General features: G+C 50.8%; 2 protein-coding genes across 3 annotated transcripts in view; both read left to right on the top strand.

Moving 5' to 3' along the window:
• Nucleotides 1-14,846, top strand: part of ALPK3 (alpha kinase 3) — a 54,569-nt gene extending 39,723 nt beyond the window's left edge. For both annotated transcript variants that reach the window (XM_055555695.1, XM_055555694.1), the window contains 9 exons: nucleotides 556-2,638; nucleotides 3,285-3,432; nucleotides 3,826-3,953; nucleotides 4,088-4,123; nucleotides 7,147-7,427; nucleotides 7,983-8,071; nucleotides 8,712-8,935; nucleotides 11,982-12,030; nucleotides 12,629-14,846. In XM_055555695.1, the coding sequence (XP_055411670.1) occupies nucleotides 556-2,638; nucleotides 3,285-3,432; nucleotides 3,826-3,953; nucleotides 4,088-4,123; nucleotides 7,147-7,427; nucleotides 7,983-8,071; nucleotides 8,712-8,935; nucleotides 11,982-12,030; nucleotides 12,629-12,974 (3,384 nt within the window). In that variant the 3' untranslated portion in view covers nucleotides 12,975-14,846. The remainder of the gene's footprint in view (nucleotides 1-555; nucleotides 2,639-3,284; nucleotides 3,433-3,825; nucleotides 3,954-4,087; nucleotides 4,124-7,146; nucleotides 7,428-7,982; nucleotides 8,072-8,711; nucleotides 8,936-11,981; nucleotides 12,031-12,628) is intronic.
• Nucleotides 8,942-11,975, top strand: LOC129633776 (mitochondrial import inner membrane translocase subunit Tim8 B-like). The gene has a single exon (XM_055555698.1). It carries the CDS (start codon nucleotides 11,233-11,235, stop codon nucleotides 11,539-11,541), a length of 309 nt encoding a protein of 102 aa, XP_055411673.1. The 5' UTR covers nucleotides 8,942-11,232; the 3' UTR covers nucleotides 11,542-11,975.
• Nucleotides 14,847-22,916: the final 8,070 nt, after the last annotated feature.

Here is a 22,916-nt window from a genome sequence, read left to right on the forward strand (position 1 = left end):
AGCCCACCAGGCTCCTCCGTCCATGGGATTTTCCAGGCAAGAGTACTGGAGTGAGGTGCCAACGCCTTCTCCAACTAGCATTATGTAATTACTGCTCACTCAGCATTAATGGTGATGTTGCCCCCGAAGCTGTCAAGGAGACCCTTCAGTACTCTCCCACCTCACCCATCGTTCTATCCAGAGCAGTAGTGCCACAGGAGAGGGAAAGGTTAATTGCTCAGAAGCCCTGAGAGAACACACCCCTCCAAATGGTGGGGGTGAGAGGAGGGGTAGTACATGAGCAGAGTCCATCAGGAAAGGCAGGATTTCTTCAGGGAGAGGTGGGAAGGCCCAGAGCTAGACCTGGATTCTGGATATTACTTTATCTGGATTCTGGGTTCAGGGGTTTGGTGGGTGGGCGTGGGACTTTGTCACCCCTAACAGGCCTGAGAAACCAGGTGGCCGGATTCCCATCACGGCAGTTGTGGTTAAGGCCCGAGGAGACTGGGACATCAGATTGGAAAGAGAGCCTAAGGAGCTGTGGTTAAGTTCTTGCTCTTGTCCGTGTGTTCCCAGGTCCAGGAGTCCCAGGCAACCGTAGCTCCTGCACCGGCCGGCAGCAGCTCTGATCCAGTCTCTGCTGGTCACAGCACCTCTAGAAGTCAGGGCATCATTGAGCCCATGGATGCAGAAACCCAGGAGGACAGGAGAATGTCTGTTGACCAGAAAACAGGAGGTGAAAAGAATACAGAGGTGGACAGGAAGATGCAAGTGGACGGGAGGACGCAGGGAGATCAAACAGAAGCCTCCCAGTGGACTCAGGCAGATAGGATGACACAAGTGGATGTTGTGATGCAAGGAAGTAAGAGATCAGAGTCGGACAGGAATTCCCAGGAGGACGTGATGGCACAAGGAAGGGTGGGGACGCAGGCAGAAGAGAGGACCCAGGAAGATGAATGGGTGCAGCAAGATAAGGGGACACAGTCAGAGGGGAGCACTCCCTCAACCACGAAAGGTCATTCAGAGAAGGCGTCCATGACCAGTCTCAGCCCACACTCCAGAGCCCCCAAACGCCCACCTTCGGAGGATCCTAGGTCTCCTCAGGTTATTGAAGGCTTTGGACAGAGCCAGGATGAGTTCTCTGTCCCAGACAAACCGGGTTGTATGCTCACATCTGACGAGACACCAGGACCAGCCTCTGGGAACCAGGAGGAAGCTGTGCTGGGTCCCCTGGCGGGGGGCCTCGCTCCCAGGGCACAACTGCCTCCTGAGGTCCGTTCGGAGCCGGTTGGAGGAGAGCGCTCTGGAGGGCTGGAGTGGTCCGCTCCGGGGAGGGACAGACCAAGGGAGGGCCTGTTCCAGGGTCCGAGGGAGGAAGAGCTGGGAAGAGTGCCACCTGCAGCTCTGGGTGGCCGCCCTCCAGGGGGCTTAGGCCCTGAGGAGCGCCCCCTGCCCTCTCCTCCTGAGGCTGGCCTGACTCGTCATTCCCAGGAGGGGCTGCCCAGCACCCCAGCTTCTCAACCCAGGAGTGCAGCTGCCTTCCCGCCCTCTGAGGACAAGACCTTGCTGAGCTCTGCTCCCTCACTGCACCTGGGGCCAGGGACAGCCAGCCAGAGTCACCCTCCAGAAACTGTGGCAGCAAACAGCGAGGGGCCCTGTGCCAAGGTGCCAGAGGCGGATGGGAGGACTTCAGGTCCCCGGACCTGTGACCCTGGCCTCATAGACTCCCTGAAGAACTACTTGCTTCTGCTGCTAAAGCTGTCCAGCTCAGAAGCAAGTGGAGGGGGCCCGGAGTCTCAGGGGGAAGCTGCCGCTGGGGGTCCGGCGCCCCTGCCCACCCTGGCCCCCACCATAGAAGTGGCTGGACTGAGTCCGCGAACGTCACGGCGCATCCTGGAGCGCGTGGAGAACAACCACTTGGTGCAGAGCGCACAGACCCTCCTGCTGAGCCCCAGCACCTCCCGCCGCCTCACCGGCCTCCTGGACCGCGAGGTGGAGGCTGGCCGGCAGGCCTTGGCTGCTGCCCGGCGCCCAGGCCCCAGCCCCCTCTCAGTCCCCGCCATTGTGGTCGGTGAGGCGGAGGGCCCTGGGCTGGCATCAGGAGGATCCAGTGAGGGTGAGGGACAGCTTCCCCTTGAGGGGCCTGGCCTCCTGGAGGTCTCTCGGGAAAGCAGCATGGGTGGGCTGCTTAGGGAGGAGGGTGGTGGGCAGGCAGCCCCTGGGCAGGGCCTGCTGTCAACCGAGAGCAGAGCCCAGGAGCCCTCCCCAGAGGTGGAGGCCCCCCGGGAGGCGCTCCCCGCGGCGACGCCCGAGGAGCTGGCTCTGGGGGCCCGGAGGAAGAGATTTCTCCCAAAGGTAAAAGCTGCGGGAGATGGAGAGGGCACCAAGCCTGAAGAAAGGGAGAGCCCCTCAGTCTCCCCCAGGGGGCCCAGGAAGGCCCTTGCACCTGGGTCTCCAGGGACTCCCGGGCGGGAGAGACGCTCCCCGACTCAAGGCAGAAAGGCAGGCATGCTGGAGGTGCCGCGGGCAGAGGAGGAGTTGGCAGCAGGAGACCCAGCCCCCAGCCCCAAAGCTGGCAGTCTAGACGCTGAGCTGGCCCTGGAGGAAGGCAATCAGGATGCTCTGGCCAAGTCCAGGAAGGCGAAAGACCTGCTGAAAGGTGAGTACTGGGTATGGCCTCCCAGGAGAGGACGCTGCTGGGTCACCTGCCTGCTGGAGACCTGGTGCACTTCTGTAAAGGTATTCCCATGTAATAATCCCACAGGCTGTAGAATCAGAAAGGCTTAGTTTTTGTCCTGGCTCTGTGGCTTGGAGCTGATAATAGGACCAACTTCATAACATTATGAGGTTAAATGGGATAGAATAAATCAAAGGCTCGGCCTGGGGCCCGGCTTCAATAGCATCCTTTAAACATCATCCGCTCTTTGCAGACTCGTCCCACGAGTACAGAGTGGTACAGACAGGACTCAAATGCAGGGTCCTAGGGTTAGGAGCCCAGGCTACAGGCTGAACGTCCTCTCTTGAGTGCTGTCTTTGGCCTCAGCTGTGAGGCTCTGCCTGGCCTGGAGTGGGGGCTCAAGGCTGGGTTCTTTCTAGCAAAGCTGTGTGCTCTGAAGTCAGAGCAAAGGCCTCAGAGACACAGACGAGGCAGGGGCGGGTGAAGTGATGGGTGTGTGAGGAGACTTGAATCCTGTTTTCTCTCAGCCTGTGCACCAATGACACCCAGGGAAGCGGGGGCAAGGCCAGAGAGGGCACAGGACGGCAGGGAGAGGGCTTACTCCTTCCCACTGTGCCCTTGCTCCCAGCTCCACAGGTGATTCGGAAGATTCGGGTGGAGCAGTTTCCTGACGCCTCGGGCAGCCTGAAGCTCTGGTGCCAATTCTTCAACATTCTCAGTGACTCGGTCCTGACGTGGGCCAAGGATCAGCGCCCAGTGGGCGAGGTGGGCAGGAGGTAAGCCAGCTGGGTGCCACCCCCACCTGGCCCCCTAAGACATGGCAGCAGTGATCACGTGGGGGCATCGTCCCAACTTTGGATCCACCTTCAGTTAATCCTCATAGTAACCCTGTAAGGGAGACTCTAGTACTCCCACCGTATAAAGGAGAACATTGAGGCTCAGAGATACTAAGTCATTTGCCCAGAGTCCCACAGCCAGTGAGAGTCAGGATTGCAAACCTGGCCTGTGTGATGCAGGCCTGGCTGCTCCTGGGGAGCTCTGCTCCCCAGAGCTCCTGGAGCCTGTGCCCACAGAAGCCTCTGACAGTGGGGTCTGAGGACCCTCAGGACACAGTCTGGCCTGGGCTGTGCCATGGTGATGGCCTCAGGGGGAGGGTCTCCTCTCTGCAGTGCCGGGGATGAGGGGCCCGCGGCCCTGGCCATCGTGCAGGCGTCCCCCGTGGACTGTGGCGTGTATCGATGCACCATCCACAACGAGCACGGCTCAGCCTCCACCGACTTCTGCCTCAGCCCCGAGGGTGAGTGTGATCCTGCCCCCTCCGCCTGGTCTCTGCTCCAAGGAGGACGGGGATAGTCATCTTTGCAGAGGTAGAACTCTATGTGGGCATGCCCACCTGAGGACAGCGACTTCCTCTGCTTTTTCTCCACACAGTGCTGTCAGGATTCATCTCCAGAGAAGAAGGTCAAGGTATGGTGCCCCTCAGGGGGAGGAATGGATAGGCCTGTGTCCCTAGGCCTGCCTCTGCAGGGGTTCTTTAAAGACTTGGTGGTGGTGGTGTAGTCGCTCAGTCGTGTCCGACTCTTGGGACCCCATGGACTGTAGCCTCCCAGGCTCCTCTGTTCATGGGATTCTCAAGGCAGGAATACTGGAGTGGGTTGCCTTTTCTTTCTCCAGGGAATCTTCCCAACCCAGGAATCGAACCCGGGTCTCCTGCATTGCAGGCAGATTCTTTACCAACTGAGCTACAAGAGAAGCTTGGAATCTGCTCCAAATGCCACATTCATCTCCACATACAGCCACCCTTTCCTCCTAGTTTAGCATGTGGCTTGTGGAGGAGGTGGAGGGGGACAGCTGTTTCAGAAGTTAAGGGGGGAGGAAGGGCTAGAGGGCCATCCCACAAGGAGTTCACTCAGCCTGTGCCCTCTCCCCTCGTCAGAGCCCTTGATCGAGAGCAGGACTGGCTACCAGGGCACTTCTCCCTGCCGGCTTCCTCCCTGGAGTTTCTCACAGGAGTCTGAATTCCTGCATGAGACCCACATGGGGAGCCTGCTAAAAATGCAGTTACCTGAGCCCTGCTGCAGACACTCTTAATCACAGTCTGGGGAAGGACCTAACATGATTGCATGTCAGTAGACACCCTGGTGATTGTCATACACCCTGAAGTTTGACAAACAGTTTGAAGGCACAAATATTATAGGAAGAGTTTGTGTTGCTCCTGCAAAAGACACATTAAGGATTTAGGACTGCGAAGGCAGCTGGTGATGGAAAGATTTCTAGAGCTTCATGAATTCCTTCATTCATTCACTCCTTTACTCATTCATTCAATTAGTACTTTTTGTTTAGTTATCAAATCAGAGTTAATATCAAATATAACCTTATGCCTAAAAACAAATAATACTTTATTCTCATAAAATCAGATTTTCCTGTCTTGTAAGTGTTGGTTTATTTGAATTAGGAACCATTCAGTGCTTTTGGCTAACATATCTTCTTTTTTTCCCTATTTAATATTTATTTATTTATTTATTTGGCTGTACCAGGTCTTAGTTGTGGCTTGTGGGGTCTAGTTCCCTGACCAGGGATCGAACCTGGGCCCCTTGCACTGGGAGCATGGAGTCTTAGCCACTGGACTGCCAGGGAAGTCCCTGACATATCTCTTAAATCTGTCAAGTGTATAATAGTTCCTCATCCCTCACTTGTTTTCCCTCCTTACCATTTACTTCGTGAAGTCACTTGATGTGTAGAATGTCTTCCATTTTGGATTTTGTTGATTGTATCACCATTTAACATGTTGCTTCATTGATGGACTTCCTCTGAATTGGTGATTAGGTTGAGGTGCTCAGGTGCAAATTTGGGGGAACATTTCACAGGTGAGCTGTGTGTTTCCTTTTGCCTCCAATCTTCAGGCACATGATATCTGTTTGTTTTAGTAAAACTAAGAATGATCACTGAGTTTATTCACATGTTTTCTGCCTGATCTATCCCCTTTAAAGTTAAAAAAAAATAAACAGGAATTCTCTGGCAATCCAGTAGTTAGGACTTGACTCTTTCACTGCCAGGCCTGGCTTGAATCACTGTTAGGGGAACTAAGATTCCCACTTACTGCAAGGCACAGTTTAAAAAAAATTAAAACTGTATCTGATACAACCCCTGTCATTATCGAGGAGTTTTAGCAGTCACTGATTATTACCTCAATCCTTTATCTCCTTAAGGTTTAGAACATGGAGTATTTTAATTCTGTCATTTCTTCTTTATTCACTAGCTAAAATTTTTCAGTAAAGAGGAAATGTTTATTTGATAATCCTGATACATATAGGTCCAACAAAAAAATGAATGGAAATTACTTTCTTTTCCCTCTTGCTAAGCTTTCAGAGTAATGAATTAGAGCTGTAACATCTTCCACAGGTCACCAATAAGGGTTTTTTGTTTTTTTCCAGGAGGAAGGTTTTTTTTGTTTTTTATAATTATGAAAGTATGGATTTTAACACATTTGAATGTTCAATACTTTGCAGTTATTCTTTTTGTTGGTAAAATTGTCTCTCTCTCTTTTTTTTTTGGCCAATGGAATCCCCTTCAGGTTGGCTCTTGTGTTCTTGTGACAAGCAACCAGTTGTTTTTGATACTTCACTTACTTTCTGATCCATAGTTGTTTCTGGTCAATCCAAGACACTTCCTGCCATTTGTTCAGGGAATTCTGGTTCCTTTTAGTGGAAAATAGGCTTCCCTCAAAGCTCAGTTGGTAAAGAATCTGCCTGTAATACAGGAGACCCTGGTTTGATTCCTAGGTTGGGAAGATTCCCTTGAGAAGGGAAAGGCTACCCACTTCAGTACTCTGGCTTGGAGAATTCCATATAGTCCATGGGGTTGCAGAGTCCGACACAGCTGAGTGACTTTCACTTTCACTTTAGTGGAAAATGGTATTTAGTGATCACAATTTGAGCACTAGGAGTACTCATTGCTATTGGATTGGTATCAAACTTTTTTTTTCAGTCAAACTTGTTAGTTGAGATGGAATCACTTATTCACTTGATCAAAACACCAAATTCTAAAACAGACTAATTCTGATAGTCTGTATTGATAGCTGCTTTCTCAGAAAACCCCTGCCTTCCACAGACACAGGGTGAGCCCTTATTTTCTCACACACAAGCACTGTTGAATGACCGAGGGTTGCATGACTACAGGGTCTGCCCTCAGGAGCTCACAGTCTACCACGGACCCCACAGTGCACCCCCAAAGAGCAGTAATGGACAGAGTGAGTGTATCAATTCCAGGCTTTTCCTGCCCTGTGGACTCTGCATCAGTCAGGGGGAGCTTCTATAATGTGTATTTATGTATTTGTTTGGCTGCTCCCTGCAGCATGTGGGATCTTAGTTCCCTGACCAGGGATTGAACCCACGTCCCCTGCATTGGAAGCATAATCTTAACCCCTGGACAGCCAGGGATGTCCTGAGGGGGAGTTTCTAGTTTTTTCACACTTTTCCTGTTCCCTCCAGTTGGAGAAGAGATTGAGATGACCCCCATGGTGTTTGCTAAGGGTCTGGCTGACTCTGGCTGCTGGGGGGACAAGCTCTTTGGGCGCTTGGTGAGTGAGGAACTTCGAGGGGGTGGACACGGTTGCAGCCTGAGGAAGGCCTCGCAGGCCAAGGTCATCTACGGGCTGGAACCCATCTTCGAGTCAGGCCGTACGTGCATCATCAAGGTGTCCAGCCTGCTTGTGTTCGGGCCCAGCAGCGAGACTTCTCTCCTGGGCAGAAACTATGACGTCACCATCCAGGTACTGTCCCATGCCCCTGCCCCCGCTTCCACCCTCTCATCCCTCCCCTTCCCAGCCTGGTCCTGTTGGGAAGCCCCATATGGAGGCGGATGCCATCTCAGTCTCTGCTTTACCTTGAGGAGAGCCTGAGATGTAGTCCAGGTTACATCGTTGGGACCATAGTCTTCAAACTGTATTTTTCACCAGAAACCTTTTTCACTTCCCTCAACTGTATCTTGCACAGAGAAGCCTTATTTGTGAGGGGACAGGGGGTGACTGTGGGTGGGGCGGGTGCCCCACTTTCTGTAGCGTGGCCCCTGGGGCACAGCTACCTATCACTAGGGCTCTAGCAAACACAGTTTGTAAACCACTTTGAAAACATGTCCAAAGCCTCTTGTTTTACAAATGAGAAAATGGAGGTACAGATGAGGGAGGGGGGTAGGAGTGAACCCCACCTTCCCCAGGGCTGGGATCCTCCCTGCAGCCTCTAGCAGACAGCCTCCCACTTAGAGCGAGGCGTGACTGAGAGCAGGTACGCTTCCGTGCTGACCAAAGTTGGTTCTCTTCAACCCACAGGGGTGCAAGATCCAGAACATGAGCCGGGAGTACTGCAAAATCTTTGCGGCTGAAGCCCGGGCTGCTCCTGGCTTTGGAGAGGTGCCTGAGTAAGTGCACAGGGAGGGGGCCATGCAGTCTGACTTGAGCTCCTGCACAGAGACATGATTCACAGCCTCCTGGGTACCCCCTGAGTAATGGTCATGTGCAAATGGGCCCCCAGCTAGCCCCATGCTCAGCTCAATGGTTCTATAGAATCTAGAAACAAAGACCTCAAGATTCATGGCCCACTTTAGAAAAGCTTCTGTTCTGGTCTCCAGTCTCCTCTCACCCACTTGAATTCCCTACCCCTTCTCCCAGTTTTTGCTGATTGTGGGGTTTAGGCATGGCAGGCTCTGGGCCTCTCTGAAGGTGACAGGGAGGCTAAACCATCCAGGGTCTAGTGGGCGTGGACAGTCTGGCTGAATCCTCTCAGAGGTATTCCTTTCTGTTTGTCACTTATGGGTCCCAGCCCCTCACCCAGGCACAGAGGCCTCCTGAGGTCAGAGCAGGGTTCAGCTCTCATCCCACTGACCTCAGAGGATGGACAGGACCCTGAAGGCAGTGGGGAACTCCTGTTCTTGCTGCCCTTCAGGCTCGGAGCTGAGTTCCCTTTTTGGAAGGGTGTTCCTTTTGTGTGGAGTTGAGGTGGAGGGAGGCGCTCTTGGGGCACGGTCAGTCCTGCTCACCACGGGGTGGCACTGTGCTTAGGATCATCCCACTGTATCTGATCTACCGGCCTGCCAACAACATCCCCTATGCCACCCTGGAGGAGGACCTGGGCCAGCCCCTAGAGTCCTACTGCTCCCGGGACTGGGGCTGTGCTGCGGCTCCTGCAGCGCCTAGCAGCTCTGAGGCCGTGTGGAAATGCCAGACCTTCCAGCACTGGCTGTATCTGTGGACGAATGGCAGCTTCCTTGTCACAGACTTGGCAGGTATGAGGGTGTGAGGTGGGTGTGTGCCTGTGCAGGAGAGCATGCGGAGGGCAGGGCACTGGTGTGCAGCGCACTTCCGCATGTGTTCTCCTCTGCTTTCACAGTAACCTTTTAAAGTGCACTGGACAGAAACCACTTTCTGTGCAACCCTAGTACATACCAGACCCTCATGGAGCCTAGTCTCTTACTGAAATTGTGTTTAAAGGAGTATACTCCAGGCTCCACTTAAAAAATATATTATTTCAAAGACTATTTCATGGGATCTAATTCAAGCTGCATGACCACATTTTCAAAATCACCCTTCTTCCCTGTAGCTCTGCTCTAAACTTTCTTCCTCTCCAACTTCCTAAACTCTCTTCTACCCTTGCACACAGAGCTTTATTGTCTCTTCCTTCTCTGTTCCCCACTCAGTCTTTGGTGAGTGTGAAAGTGAAAGTCGCTCAGTCGTATCTTACTCTTTGCAACCCCATGGACTATACAGCCCATGGAATTCTCTAGCCCAGAATACTGGCTTTCCCTTCTCCAGGGGATCTTCCCAACCCAGGGATCAAACCCAGGTCTCCCGCATTGCAGGCGGATTCTTTACCAACTGAGCAGTCTTTGGTAGTTTATTATTAATATTATGTAAGCAAACTTAGTCTCTCATACTTCTCTTTAGTCTATTTTTATTTTTCCCATTATTCAGGTTCTTCCCCAAAAAGGGAGGCCAGTAAGCGTGAATTCTCCTTCCTTCTTTGACGTCTCCTCTCCAGGCCTACACTTTTTAACCAGACCTGGCAAGAGAAAGGAAAAGATACAGTTCTGTCTACACACATTGGGGGGGTGCTGGGGATGTCACACATTATTGCATTTTATCCCTGATATAAATAAGTGAGAAAACCAGGGCCAGAGATAGAAAACTGACTGTAAGTGTGCTTAGCATTGGGGGTAAGCTGTACAATAAATATTTATATATAACTATAGATGTTGAAGGGCGAGCTAGTAACACATTAAACTGTTATTCACTCCATTTGTTAACTCATAAATTTTTCCTTCCCTTCTTCTTTCCTTCCTTTTTTCCATCTAACATTACTAAGTACTGAGAAGATAAAAATGTGAATTAGAAATACCCATTGTCCTCAAGAATTTATGATAAATCTACCAATTTCTACAATGGGATAATAACATAATATAGTAGAAGGACTTGGAAATGAAAGAAAGTCAAGCCTTAAAAAAAGAAAAGAAAAAAAAATTCAACCCCAGGCCTCTTCATTTTCTAGCTGGGTCTCTGTTTTACAGAGAAGAAAAGAAGCTCAGACAGATTACGTCTTTCATCCCTCTGAGCTTCCATTTCCTTTCCCTCTCTAGGAATAATAGTATCCTTCCTGCCTCACTCTCAAACTTATTATGAAGATTCCATGAGACTGTATTTGGGAACGCCCTCAGCAAATCAGAGTTCTATGCAAGTGAGGGATCATGAGTATTATCATGCACAATGGAATGTGAAAAATGCTGAAAGAGAAAAGACAAAGAAATGAATATTTATTGCATTACCGCTGTGCTTCAGACACTAAGTTAGGGTCTGACACATACCGTGATCGTCTTAATTCCCTTACAAGATGGGCAGCATGATCACTGGGTTTACTGTCAAGGATTAGAGATAGGAAGTGACTGGCCAAGCACACACGGCTCCAAAGCGACAGAGCGAAAATGGAAGTCCAGATCTGCCTGGTTTCAAGCCCACATCTGTGCTGCTCTGTCATCTACTGGCACTCAGGCCTGTTAGTAAGAGCTTGGCTCCTGGAGGAAGGCAGCTGGACAGAGTGCAAACAGGGAAGGGCGGTCACAGGCCTGACACGCGATGTTAAGGTGCTGGGGTAGCCTGGCCAGGTGGGATGTGTTTCCTCCATCACTGTTTGCCCGACTCTGTCCTTCAAGGCTCTCTTAACCTTGGAGCCTGTCTGGCTGCTTGGAGTGCTTGCTTGCTGCCTTGATGAGTATGTGGAAGCTGGTCTTATCCATGCTACACTTCTGCCAGCCCAGCCCTGTTACACCTTTCCATTTCCACCTCGCTTTCTCTGTCCAGATGGGCTAATCTGTTAAGGAGGAGGCGAAAGTTTTAGCTCAAAGCCAGAGACTTGCCCAGTTTAGTATGACCTACTCTCACCCAGTAGAGACAGAATAGCTTAGTTGGAAGACTTGTGGGTCTAGGAATGATACTTTAATTCACAGTGGTCATTGTACACAGACCGTGCCCAGTTAGTAAATGAATGAATGACTGACTCTGCTGAAGTTACTTAATTTCCTCACCTGTGAAAATGGAACTACTATTAATACTCATAATACAAATATACCCGGGTAACTGGAAACGCAAGATGGCGGAGCTGGGTGAGGCGGGTGAAGCCGAGTTGCAACGCCTGGTGGCGGCCGAACAGCAGAAAGCGCAGTTCACTGCACAGGTGCATCACTTCATGGAGCTATGTTGGGATAAATGTGTGGAGAAGCCAGGGAATCGCTTAGACTCGCGCACTGAAAATTGTCTCTCTAGCTGTGTGGACCGCTTCATCGACACTACTCTTGCTATCACCAGTTGGTTTGCCCAGATTGTACAGAGAGGAGGGCAGTAAGCCACCCCTGGAAGAATGACAGCAGCAGCCAAGGACTGATTAAGTAGCCTGAAGGGCCAGCGGGGGAAGGCAGCCAGTCCTCTGTCGGGTTGGCTTCAGGCAGCTACCAAGCCTGTTGGTGCTAAAAAGGAACAGATCAGTTGTTCAAAAAGTGAAATTTATTTATTGGGAATTAAGAAATTCCATCTTGTATCACAACAGTTTATTCAATAAATGTGAATTCTCCAAAAAAAAAAACAAAAACAAAAACAAAAAAAAACAAATATACCCACACTGCCCCTGAGACAGGCCAGGTGATGCCCAGTGAGAGGGAACCTGAAGATGTGCCTAGAGCTTGGCTTGTTCCCATCTAAAATGATACACATCTTGGAGACCTGGGGGCCCTAGAACTGCCCCAGGCTACCACCAATTCCCAATACTCTCTGTCTTTCTCTTTTCAGGGGTTAACTGGAAAATGACTGATGTGCAGATTGCTACCAAACTGCGAGGGTGAGTGCTTCTTTGCGACAGAATGTCCTCTGAGAGGCTGCTTGGGGTGTAAAATGTCAAAGTTCTTCTGGTTCTCCATCCCCAAGGTGCTGGACCTTGTGACTCAGTAGCCCTAGTTGTGCCCAAGGCCATGTCCTAATGTCTCAGGGACCTCTGCTCCCCATCTGCTACGGCCCTGACCCCAGATCTTGACCAGCAGCTCTTGCCACCCACACAGGACCACCTGGCGTTCTGGGGTTGCAGTGAACCCGCTCCTCTGCTTTCTCACAGAGAAACCTTGTGGAGGTTCATCGGGGGGCAGATAAACAGGGCCTGTGAGTGGAGTGGGGACCTGGAGTCTGCAGTAATTTATGTTGATAAAGCAGAGCCTCCTCATACCAAGCGACATCCCACGTGATGAATTCCGTGGGCCAGGGCCAAATGAGGCCTCAGATTAAAAGTGAGGTTTTGGGTGCTGCCAGTTGAGGTGACTCCTCAGCACCCCGAGGTAAGGTAAGAGGTACCTTGGGCATGACACCATACCATGGGCACCCCACGGTCTGCCCCGAGGACTGTCTCTCTGGGTGGGACCCCACTCAGCTCTTGTGTCCTGCCACAGGTACCAAGGCCTCAAGGAGAGCTGTTTCCCCGCCCTGCTGGACCAGTTTGCCTCCTCCCACCAGTGCAACACCTTCTGTGAGATGCTGGGGCTAAAACCCCTCAAGGGCCCAGAGGCCACCCACCCCCAAGCCAAGGCCAAGGGCTCCAAGAGTCCATCTGCTGGCAGGAAGGGCCCCCAGCTGAGTCCTCAGCCCCAGAAGAAAGGCCCCCCGAGTCCCCAGGGCACCCGGAAGAGTGCCTCGGGTTCCAAAGCCACCCCTCAGGCCTCAGAGGTGGTCGCCACCCAGTTATTGGGACAGTCTCCCATCCAAGAGGGAGCCTCCAAGGCCCAGGGTATGCGGTAGCCCCCACAGGAGGCTGGGGGCCTCCATCCAGCAGCAGACCAACAAGGAAGCAGCTCAAACCGCCAGAGATGTTACCAGTACAGAACCAACTGGAGCAGGTGTGACCCAGGAGGCTCCACCCAGGGCCTTTCCAAGCAGCTGCTCCTCACTCAGCTCCTCATCAGACACTGGGCGTGTGGCACCCAGTCCCGTGGCCTCTCCTGGTGCCATTGTCACCAGGGCTCCCAGGCCCCACCTCCAAGTGCCTGGCAGCCTGGCCATCCTTGAAGTTTACACTGGCCACTGCTGGGGCTGCCCTGAGTCCTCTGCATGGTCTGCAGCCAATGTCCTGCCCAGACCCGTCTGCTAACGTCATGCTCTGGGGCATGTGGGACAGCATCTCCCTTCTCCCTTCACTTGGCTCTGATCTCTCCCTGCCCTCAGGGCTCCAGACTTCCTCTGCTCTGTCTGGCCTGGTGACTCTCAGGGTCTTTTCCTTTAGCCAGTTTGCCTCATTTATCCCAGCTTATCTTGCCACTAACCTGTCCCTGAGCCTAAATGGGTCTCAGGGCCCTTCCAGGGCCTGTCCCCTCCTTGTGCAGTGGTCTTTGGTGATGCGTGTTCATGCTCAGCCTTTCCCTGTTGCTCAGGCACTCACTCCCCTGCCTCCCCTGCCCCCTTGCTCCCCACCCCCCATCCCTGGCTTTGAGCCCGATTGCAGCCTGTGCCTGCCTTTCGCTGACTGTCCCCCTACCCGAGGGCTTCCTAGCTGACCCCCACCCTACCCACCACACCTCGGGAAGGAGCACATCCTCTGGCCTCACAGCCGCCACCCCCAGTACACCTGTCCCCTCCTCCCAGGCCCTCTGCCGTGAGGTGAGGGTTGCATCAGCAGCTGTGGCCAGAGGGAAGGCGTCGACTTTGTGAGACCTTGTGCTCCTTACTGAAAGGAGAGGGAGTCACAGTGAATTCCACACTGCCTCTTGACCGGGGACAAAGGGCTGGACTCTTCTCCAGAGGGAGTACATGTGGGAGTTCTGGGAAGAATGCAGCCCATCCCCATGTGGGGTGGACAAGCGTCTCTGTCTGGGGATTAGGACCCCTGCCTCCAACCTTCAGCTCTCAATCCTGGGCCTCCAGCTCTGGGCCTCAGTATGGAGGAGTTGTCCTCAGCCCAGCACCCTGGGTCCTTCCTGAGAGCCCTTCTTGAGGCCTGGGAGTGGGGAGTCTAGAGCTAGCCCAGTCCCCTTGGAATGCAATAAAGGCAGCCACTGTGCATCCAGCTCACCTCCTCTAGTGTGGTTGTAGGTGTACGGGGTTAGGGTCCCCTCTTCCCCAGGCAGGGTTTTCTGAGGACATCCTCCAGTCCCTGGACCCACTGGAAAGATAGATCCATGATTTGGCTCCTGGATTGACAGTCTCAGCCTTCCATGGCCACAGCCAGACAATCTGTGCTTGTACCGCTGGGAAGATGACTTGGGTCCCTGAGCATGAGGGTGCTTAGGCCTTTGGAACTGCTCCTTCATCTGGAAGAAGAACGCAAAGAAAGGAACCCAGGAAAGAAGAGTAGAGCTGGAGAGACGCTCAGTGTCTCCGACTGCCTCCACTGCAGCAAGACCAGCTGAAGGGATGACCAGTGCCGCCGTCCTCTCAGTTACTCACAGACTGTCTCCGGTTCCCAGCTGCAGAGGTTTCTCAGCCCTGGCCCCACCCGACTGCCCAGGCCTTTCTTTGCCCCATATTTCCCCCCTCCGCTAGACATTTCTGACTTCTCTACCTCCTCTTGTGCTCAGGTGACTCTCCACACTTTCTCCTCTTGCCCCAATGTGCCCCCCACTCTCCCAGCCTGCATATCCAGACTGCCTTGGTGAACTGAGAGCTGAATGTTGTTGATTTGTTTGTTCACCAACCTGTTCATTCAGACATACTGAGCAGACTTCCTTTATGCCAGACCCTGAGCTGACCACCGGTGGGAGGCAGAGATGTATGAGGTGGTCTCAAAAGAGACACTGGCCATTATGTTTCTCAGGTTTTAAGTAACAGAAATGGACGTCTCAAAAGAGACACTGGCCATTATGTTTCTCAGGTTTTAAGTAACAGAAATGGACTTGGACCAATCTAAGCAAGGAGCAGGGACTCATGGGAAGGGTGTGGGGTAGTTCACAGGACCTAGAAAGGCAGGAGCCATAGTAGCTCTGGAGCTTGCCTCCCAGGAGCTGCTGCCGTTGGCTCTAATGGGTCTCCTTCCACTCAAGATTCAAATTCCTGTCCTGGAACTCAGGGCAATGTGGAGTAGGGGAGAGGCAGTTTTCCAAAGAATGGGAATTCTCACCAGAAGAATGGTGGAGGGTAAGATGGGCTTGGTAGGCAATCACTGGAGAAACCCTGACACACAAAAACACACCCTTCTTCCCATATGACATGTTATGACTCTCACATGTGACCAAAAGCAAATTACTTTCTGCTTGGGGAGACCATTCAAGGTCAAAGCCAATGACCAAGTCCAGGGGTAGTGACCAGGGCTGCCATTCTCTGAAGTCCAGTGTCACAAATTGTACTCTTCCCTCTTTTATCATAATCTCATCTTGAAATTCTGCAACCTGTGGAAGGAATATAACCCAGCAAGAAGGGAGGTGTGAGTAAAGGCTACAGCACACTTCCATAACTGGTCATGAGAACTAGTATTTATGACTAGGGATTTTTTTGCCTGTTGGAGTGATCTTCAGTCCCAAAGTCCAGTTCCTTAGTGGTCCTGCCTGTGTGGCAAACATTAGCCACTGGATATGGAGAACCAGGAAGCACTTTAGAAAATGCCCTGCGTCCATCTGTACCCTGCCCCCTTTTAAAGAGCCAAGATCTTATTTTCCCTCGATAGGGTTAATCACCTAGCTACTCCTACATGTAGTCTTTATGTATACTCCTATTCTAGATACACTCCTATCTTAGCTATGTGTTGCTCAGAGGTACAAAAAACCTGAGATAGCCAGATGCCTAGGCTTTTAATTTAATTCACTTGAATCATTACTATGAATTTTTGAAGATGTTTCCTTGGGGACTAAAACCTCTACACCAGTCAAATCATAAACCTCAGGTATGAGAAGAGCTTTGAGATATAGTAATAACACCCCTCTTCACGCTTCAACCTGTGGGAGAAAGCACCATGAACTGGTTGTGGGTTTGGAGCTTATGCTCCATCTTGCAGGCCTTACCCAGTTTCGCAAGGTATTGTTTTCAGCTGGTGCCACACCTCAGTTTTCAGCAAACTATTTCACTGTATTTTCAAGCTAACTGCTTCTAGACTTCTGGGATCCTGACAAGATGAGCAGATGCCATAGGCATCAACCCATCACTTTGCTATGAAGTGCCTTCCCTAGTTGAAGATTTAGAACATTTGATAATCCTGTGGATTTTGATGAGAGAGGTGTCACAGGTCAGGAGAGCAAACCAAATCCACAAGGGCCCATAATGGTCAAGACGGGTTCCCAACTCATTAAAGCCATAGTGTAGGTGTAGACTGAGATGAATTCAGCCATAGGTCAGGAAGGAGGCGTCGTGGGGGTGAGTGAGTGAGCCACACGCCCCGACCCCCTCCCACACACACCTGCTTGCCTGTGCCTTGAGAACCCTATCCTGGCGTGTCTGCCTAGTGATAGTGACCACACCTGTCTGTGGCTGGGTGGGTCTGACAGCCCCTTTTCCTGAAGGCCAGCATGGCCACCTAGTATGCTGTAGCCAAGCCCTAGACTGCCCCAGAGCCCAGTGACAAGTCAGAGGGCTGTGTCTCAACAGGCTAATAGTTATTTGTTGGCCAGAGTATCTCTCAGTTCCACACTCTGGGTTCTCCTGCCACGTTTTCCAAATCAAGACTTTCCAAAAGCTACATACAGCACTCTGCTCTGCCAAGGCTCCATGCAGCTCCCCAGTATGCCACAGATAAATCCCTCAAGCACCTGGGTCTGCCATAGGCGGCCTGGTGGCAGAATCATTTGTGCTAACGGCTTGTCCTGCTCAAGAGCCTTCACTCACTCTGGGCCCAGCCCAAAGCTGGCAGTCTTCTGGGTCAGTCAGTATGTGGGTTGGAGCAAGAAGATGCTCCCACCTGACATTTTTGCCTGAAATTGGGCCTTAGTGGTAAGGAATTCACAATGTAGGGGTTTCTTCTACATTAACAAACTATTCTGACCTCAATGGATCACTTGATTCCCAGGAACTTTATCAGGGGAAAAGTTCACATTTCCACATGCTTTATCTCCCACCTCTGACTCATACATATGTCTTAACAAAGTATCTAGGGAAACTGCTGATCTCCAGGCCCTATCAACATGATGGAACATTGAAGTGCTGAGGTCAAGGTCCCCATGAGGCAGGTTGTGGCACGGAGCTGTACAGCTAAGATATTACATATCTTTAATCAGGACAGCAATGGAGTCCTGGGGCCCTGCCACCTGAAGATGGATTGCTTCTGATGTTCTTTGCTCATCAAAATGGAGGGGAAAAAATGATTTTGCTAGATCAAAGAGCTCATACCAAATGTCAAGAGGTGGGTGAATTTCCTTTAGCAAGACGACCATTTCTGGGAGAGCACCTGCCATCAGAGTCACCATGTTTTAAAGTTTATAACGAGCCAAAGACCTGGTGTTTTGCACTGGCCAAGCTGCACTGTGGTAGGAGTCATTATGACTTCACCCGCCAATCTGATAGTAACACTGATATCTATAGTTCCTGTACAAAAATGGTATCACTTTCACCATTTCAGTAGTGAGGGGGTATTCCAATGGCTTGTGCTCATCCTATCCTACCGTAGTCACTCTCATCCCACTTGTCAGGGCCATTGTGGGGGTTATACCTGTTTCAGAGTATATCCATTTCAACTGTACGCTCAAAATAACTAACCCTTCATTGGCTTTAAGTTTCCACTGAGTCTACTATGGCACAAAATTTAGTCTATTGAATATCTCCTTGGATGGGCAGACCACATGCTTTTCTGTTGTCCCCAGACATTGGACTTAGCTTGAAGCCAGTGTTCTATAGAACCCCCTCCCCGGGTCTGAGTATTTTCTTTTCCTTTCCATTCCCAAATAATTGAACAGAGATCCCTTTGGGGGAAGACTGCAAGGAAGGTTCACAATATGCAAAATAAGGCTTTTATTCAAAGACATTTGACATTTGGAAATTAAGTGGGAGATTTTGACTCTACCTTGGCAGTTTGAGACAGGCCTCTTTGCCCGACCAGAAGTCTTTAGTTATGGTCACGACTGGGTGATATCTTAGGCACTGTCTGGTCTTTTTCATTCCTGGGACCCCATGATCGATTGACCATAGCTAGGGGTCTGGTGTCTATGCCCATGTCCATCATGCTGACTCCTCTACTGTGTTCCTTCTATTTATCTATCTCTGCTGCTGAGATCGGGAGTTCATTTTCACAGGACCTCTTCCAACCAGCATTCCAGGCCCAGAGAGGAATGCCAGCAGAGCCTCCCTCGCCAATTTCTCACGACAGAGTGAGACCATCTTGTGGGTCCTGTCAGAGAACAGTGAGAGCGTAGTTGGGCTGGATGCTTGCCAGGGACCCAATAAAGCCCTCTTGTTTCCTGAAATCTGTGAGTTCCTGCCTTTCTTGGCTTTTTGGTCTTCTGTTACAATTTAGCATGGGTCAGCATATCCACCCCACATGGTAAGAACTGTGGCTGTTTGAACTCCAGAATCTCTGGTGAGTGAGAACACATCAGTAAACAAAACCTGAATCAACAAACTATGTTGTACTATCTTGGTCAAACAGCCTTAAAGTTTCCATAAATTTCCCCTCTATTTTTTGACAAGGTATATTAGCTAACTCACAGGGCTTTCCTGGTGACTCAGTGGTAAAGAACCTGCGTGCAATGCAGGAGACGTGTATTCAATCCCTGGATTGGGAAGATTACCTGGAACAGGGCATGGCAACCCATTCCAGTATTCTTGCCAGGAGCATCCCATGGACAGAGGAGCCTAGTGGGCTACAGTCACAAAGAGTATGACACAACTGAAGCAACTCAGGATGCACATTAGCCAGCTCATACAGTTTCTTCTGAGAGTAACTCTTCTGTTTCCTGATCTGATTCTGTCTCTTGTCCCTTGGATTATGTTGAAAGTGGATTCTGGTTACTGGCAGATCAACAGTGTTGCATGGGGCAGAGTCTGGGTCCCAATTTTGTACCTTGATGTTGTCAGTACCCATGAGCTATTCACACTCAGAGAGGCTATCTCATTCTTTAAATTTATTTTTGGCTAAGCTGAGTCGTCATTGCTTTGTGTGATCTTTCTCTAGTTGCAGTGAGCAGGGACTACTCTTCGTTACAGTGCACAGACTTCTCATTGCAGTGGTTTTCCTTGTTGCAGAGCACGGGCTCTAGGGGCTCAGTAACTGTGGCTTCTGGGCTCTAGAGCACGGGTTCAGTAGTTGTGGCACACTGGCTTAGTTGCCCAACAGCATATGGGATCTTCTTGGACCAGGGATCAAACCGGTTTCCTTTGCATTGCAAGGCAGATTCTTAATCGGTAGATCATGAGGGAAGCCCCAAAGTGGAAGGTTTTTAAAGGCAGGAAGTAGGTGGGACAGTAAAGTCAGAGGGAAAAAAGGATTATTTCAGGCAAGGTCACCTTCCTTTGGGAGGAAAGGGGATTATGTCATGCAGGTGACCTCACTGTGCTGACCAGGTAATTCCAGATTGATTGGTTAAAGATTGAGTTCCTGGGAGTGACTGACTCTATAGTAGAGTCTTGGTTTGCTGTCCTAGGGATAATTGATTCCATTTTGGGTCTGATATGTCTTTTTTTTTTTTTTTTAAAGAGACATCCCCTACTGAGGGCTTCCCATGTGGCTCAGTGGTAAAGAATCCACCTGCCAATGCAGGACACCTGGGTTTAATCTCTGGGTTGGGAAGATCCCCGGAGAAGGCAATGGCAACCCACTCCAGTATTCTTGCCTGGGAAATCCCATGGACAGAGGAGTCTGGTGGGCTACAGTCCATGGGGTCTCAAAGAGTTGGACACAACTTAGTGACTAAACAACAATAACTCCTACTGACCTTAGAGGTCCTGGAACCCCTGAGGAACTGTCTTCTGACCTCAGAATTAGTGTGGTTCAGAGATGGCTCTTTCCTATTATTTCCAAAGGGCAGCTCAAGGTAGCTGCTACCACCTACTCAGCCTCGGGGATATACCCCACATGAAGATGAAAGACAGTTACCCTGGGACTTGCAGCACATGCCTACATGGTAGAGTAACAATAGGACATGATTATACAGATACCTGGGCTGTGCTGAGGTCTAGTCGGCTGCTCTGGCTGCTGGCCTTTTAATTATTTGAGTGGTACACCCAGACCCCAAATGGGACACATCCCTTTGGTTTAAACCAGCTGACATTTCTAACCAAATTAAACACCTTTATTTCACTAAACCACTTTGGTTCCACCAAACCCCCTTGAGAATTCTCACTACAGCCAAGTGGTAGACAAACCCAGGGTCCTCTCTGACACTCCTGATCACCTATGGGGAAACAACTCTGCTTGGTCATGGGTTGAGCTAATCCACAGTAGCCTGGGGTGAGGGGTGCCAATAAAACCAGCCAGTAGTGGGTGCCACTGGCACCCTGTGCAGATCCCCTTGCTGTGGGAATCACTTCCTGCTACCATTCCATGAGTCAAATGGAAGCCACCCAACCTGGGATGTGACACCCCCTCCCAAACCCTTTCCCAGTTCTTAGCCCCTGACTGATGGGTCTGGTCCTGCCTCAAAGTGGACTAACCTAGGGACATCCCAGAGTTTCATGGCAAGATCAGACTTTAGCCGAGACCACACCCTCCTTTCTTATCCCTGTCTTATTTTACATCCTGTACTCTGCCCTCACCCCCTTCACCTTGCCCCCCCACCGCCCCCTCATACACAGACACACAAGTAAATCACTAGAACAAGAATCCCCATCTCAGGCTAAGGAATCTGCTTAAGATGCATCAGGTGTCCTGCAGTGTAGACTGTCACTGGCATAGAAATTTTCATTAGGGCTTTTGTTTTCTAACAGAAAAAAAAAGGATATTCCTGGAGCAGTTGGTGTCAAGTGATTCAGGTTATGTGGCTGAGTGCCCAGGAAACCAGGCCCTGCAGAATGTGTGCTGGGTCTCTCTAATACTTCAGGAAGTTGTTTAGAGACACAGTATCCCTGACTTTGGGCCTCCCTGGTGGCTCAGTGGTAAAGAATCTGCTTGCCAAGCAGGAGACCCGGGTTCAATCCCTGGGTCAGGATCATCCCCATGGAAAAGGAAATGGCAACTCACTCCAGTATTCTTGCCTGGGAAATCCCGTGGACAGAGGCGCCTGGTAAAGAGTTGGACACAACTGAGCAACTGAACAACAAGCAACAATCCCTGACTTCATGGAGTCCTATCAGAGAATACAACTCACAGTCATTTGGTCAAAGTGTGAGCCCAGAGTCCATCCTGCTTATTGAGTTGCAGGTGAGGTAGAAACACATGGTGGACGCCTCAAACAACAGGTCAGATCTCCCTGATCCAGACTCGTGGCAGAGTGGCTTGTGGTTCTACCCCAGGCTGCTCAACTTCTCAATAGTCGCTCCGTTTACGGTGCTGGCTCCTCCATCATACCCTCCATGGAGGACAGATGGGAGGAAATGGTGAGCAGTACCTACCTCATGGGTTATCTTGGGGGTTCACTGAGACGGAGAAGTGAAAGCTCTTAGCACATCTGGCACAGGCCAACCTCAGCTGGTATCATTGTTGTCATCGTCTCCGGGAATTTTGGGATCCATCTCAGGGCCCACTCACATGCTGCTGTTCTTCTCCAAGCTGGGAGACCCTAGTATTTCTTCCTTCCTTCAGGGTGGGGTGGCTAACAAATCCCTACCCCTACCCCTGAAAACTGTCTTTCCAACTCTCATCCTGTGTCCTGTGGGAAATAGCCAGCACTGCCTCCCGACCCACAACTGGTCAGTGCTTAGCTCCTGGGGCAGGTCAGGTTCTCCACAAACCCCTGTAGTCACAGACCTGAAGGGCATTGGACAAAATCTTTGGGAGAATGACTCTTGCTTTTAAGGCACACTGCAATGGAAAGGGTTTCAAACTGAGTTGTGATGTAGACTTGGCAAGTCCACACAGGAAGAACAGTCAGTGCTAGTTAGAGGAAAGTCAGTGGAGGCTGTGCCTTGCGGTCTATGGCACGATTGATATTATTGCTGGAATTCCACCCGGGTGGAGGGAAGCAAGATACAGGACCTGGAGAGTTTCAGTGTCTGGATGTGACACTCAGAGATGCCCATTTTTGTTCTTCTTAACAACTGTAGTTAACTGAGATGCCCTATCTGTCAGCATCTTCCCCATGACTCTGCTGGCCTTGAGATCTTCCCAGGAGGCCTACAGTCCTCTTCACGGAAACTTTTGTACAAATAGCTGGCTTTGCTGTAAAGCCCAGTGGGTGCCGCATCACGGTACTCCCCTGACAGAGGGAGAAGATGGAACAATCATGGGATGATCTTTGCCTGTACGATTGACCAGCTTATCAGCTGTCACTCAGTGTCACACTCTGGACCAACAAGGCTATGGAGGTCCAAATTAGTGCCCCCCCTCCCTCCATGGCTGGCAGAAAATAATGTGCCTTCCAAAAGAGGATGTAAGCTCTGGTATAAAACCAAAGCCAGGGGTAGCATCCCCAGGTCCAACAGGATAACCTGAATTAACACCCACCTTGGTGGAACACTTTAACCCAGTTCAAACTGAAAAAGGGGACATCTCAACCTCGCATATGAAAAGCTAATATGAGATGGAAAGGCAAGAGGGATAGAAGATAAAACAACAGCAACAGGGTCTTCCCTGGTGGTTCAGTGGATAAGAATCCACCTGCTAATGCAAGGGACACAGGTTCAGTCCCAGGTCCAGGAAGATCCCACATGCCATGGGGCAACTAAGCCCATGTGCCA

This window comes from Bubalus kerabau, chromosome 19 (assembly GCF_029407905.1).
Source record: "Bubalus kerabau isolate K-KA32 ecotype Philippines breed swamp buffalo chromosome 19, PCC_UOA_SB_1v2, whole genome shotgun sequence".
In the NCBI taxonomy this organism is placed as follows: Eukaryota; Metazoa; Chordata; class Mammalia; order Artiodactyla; family Bovidae; genus Bubalus; species Bubalus kerabau.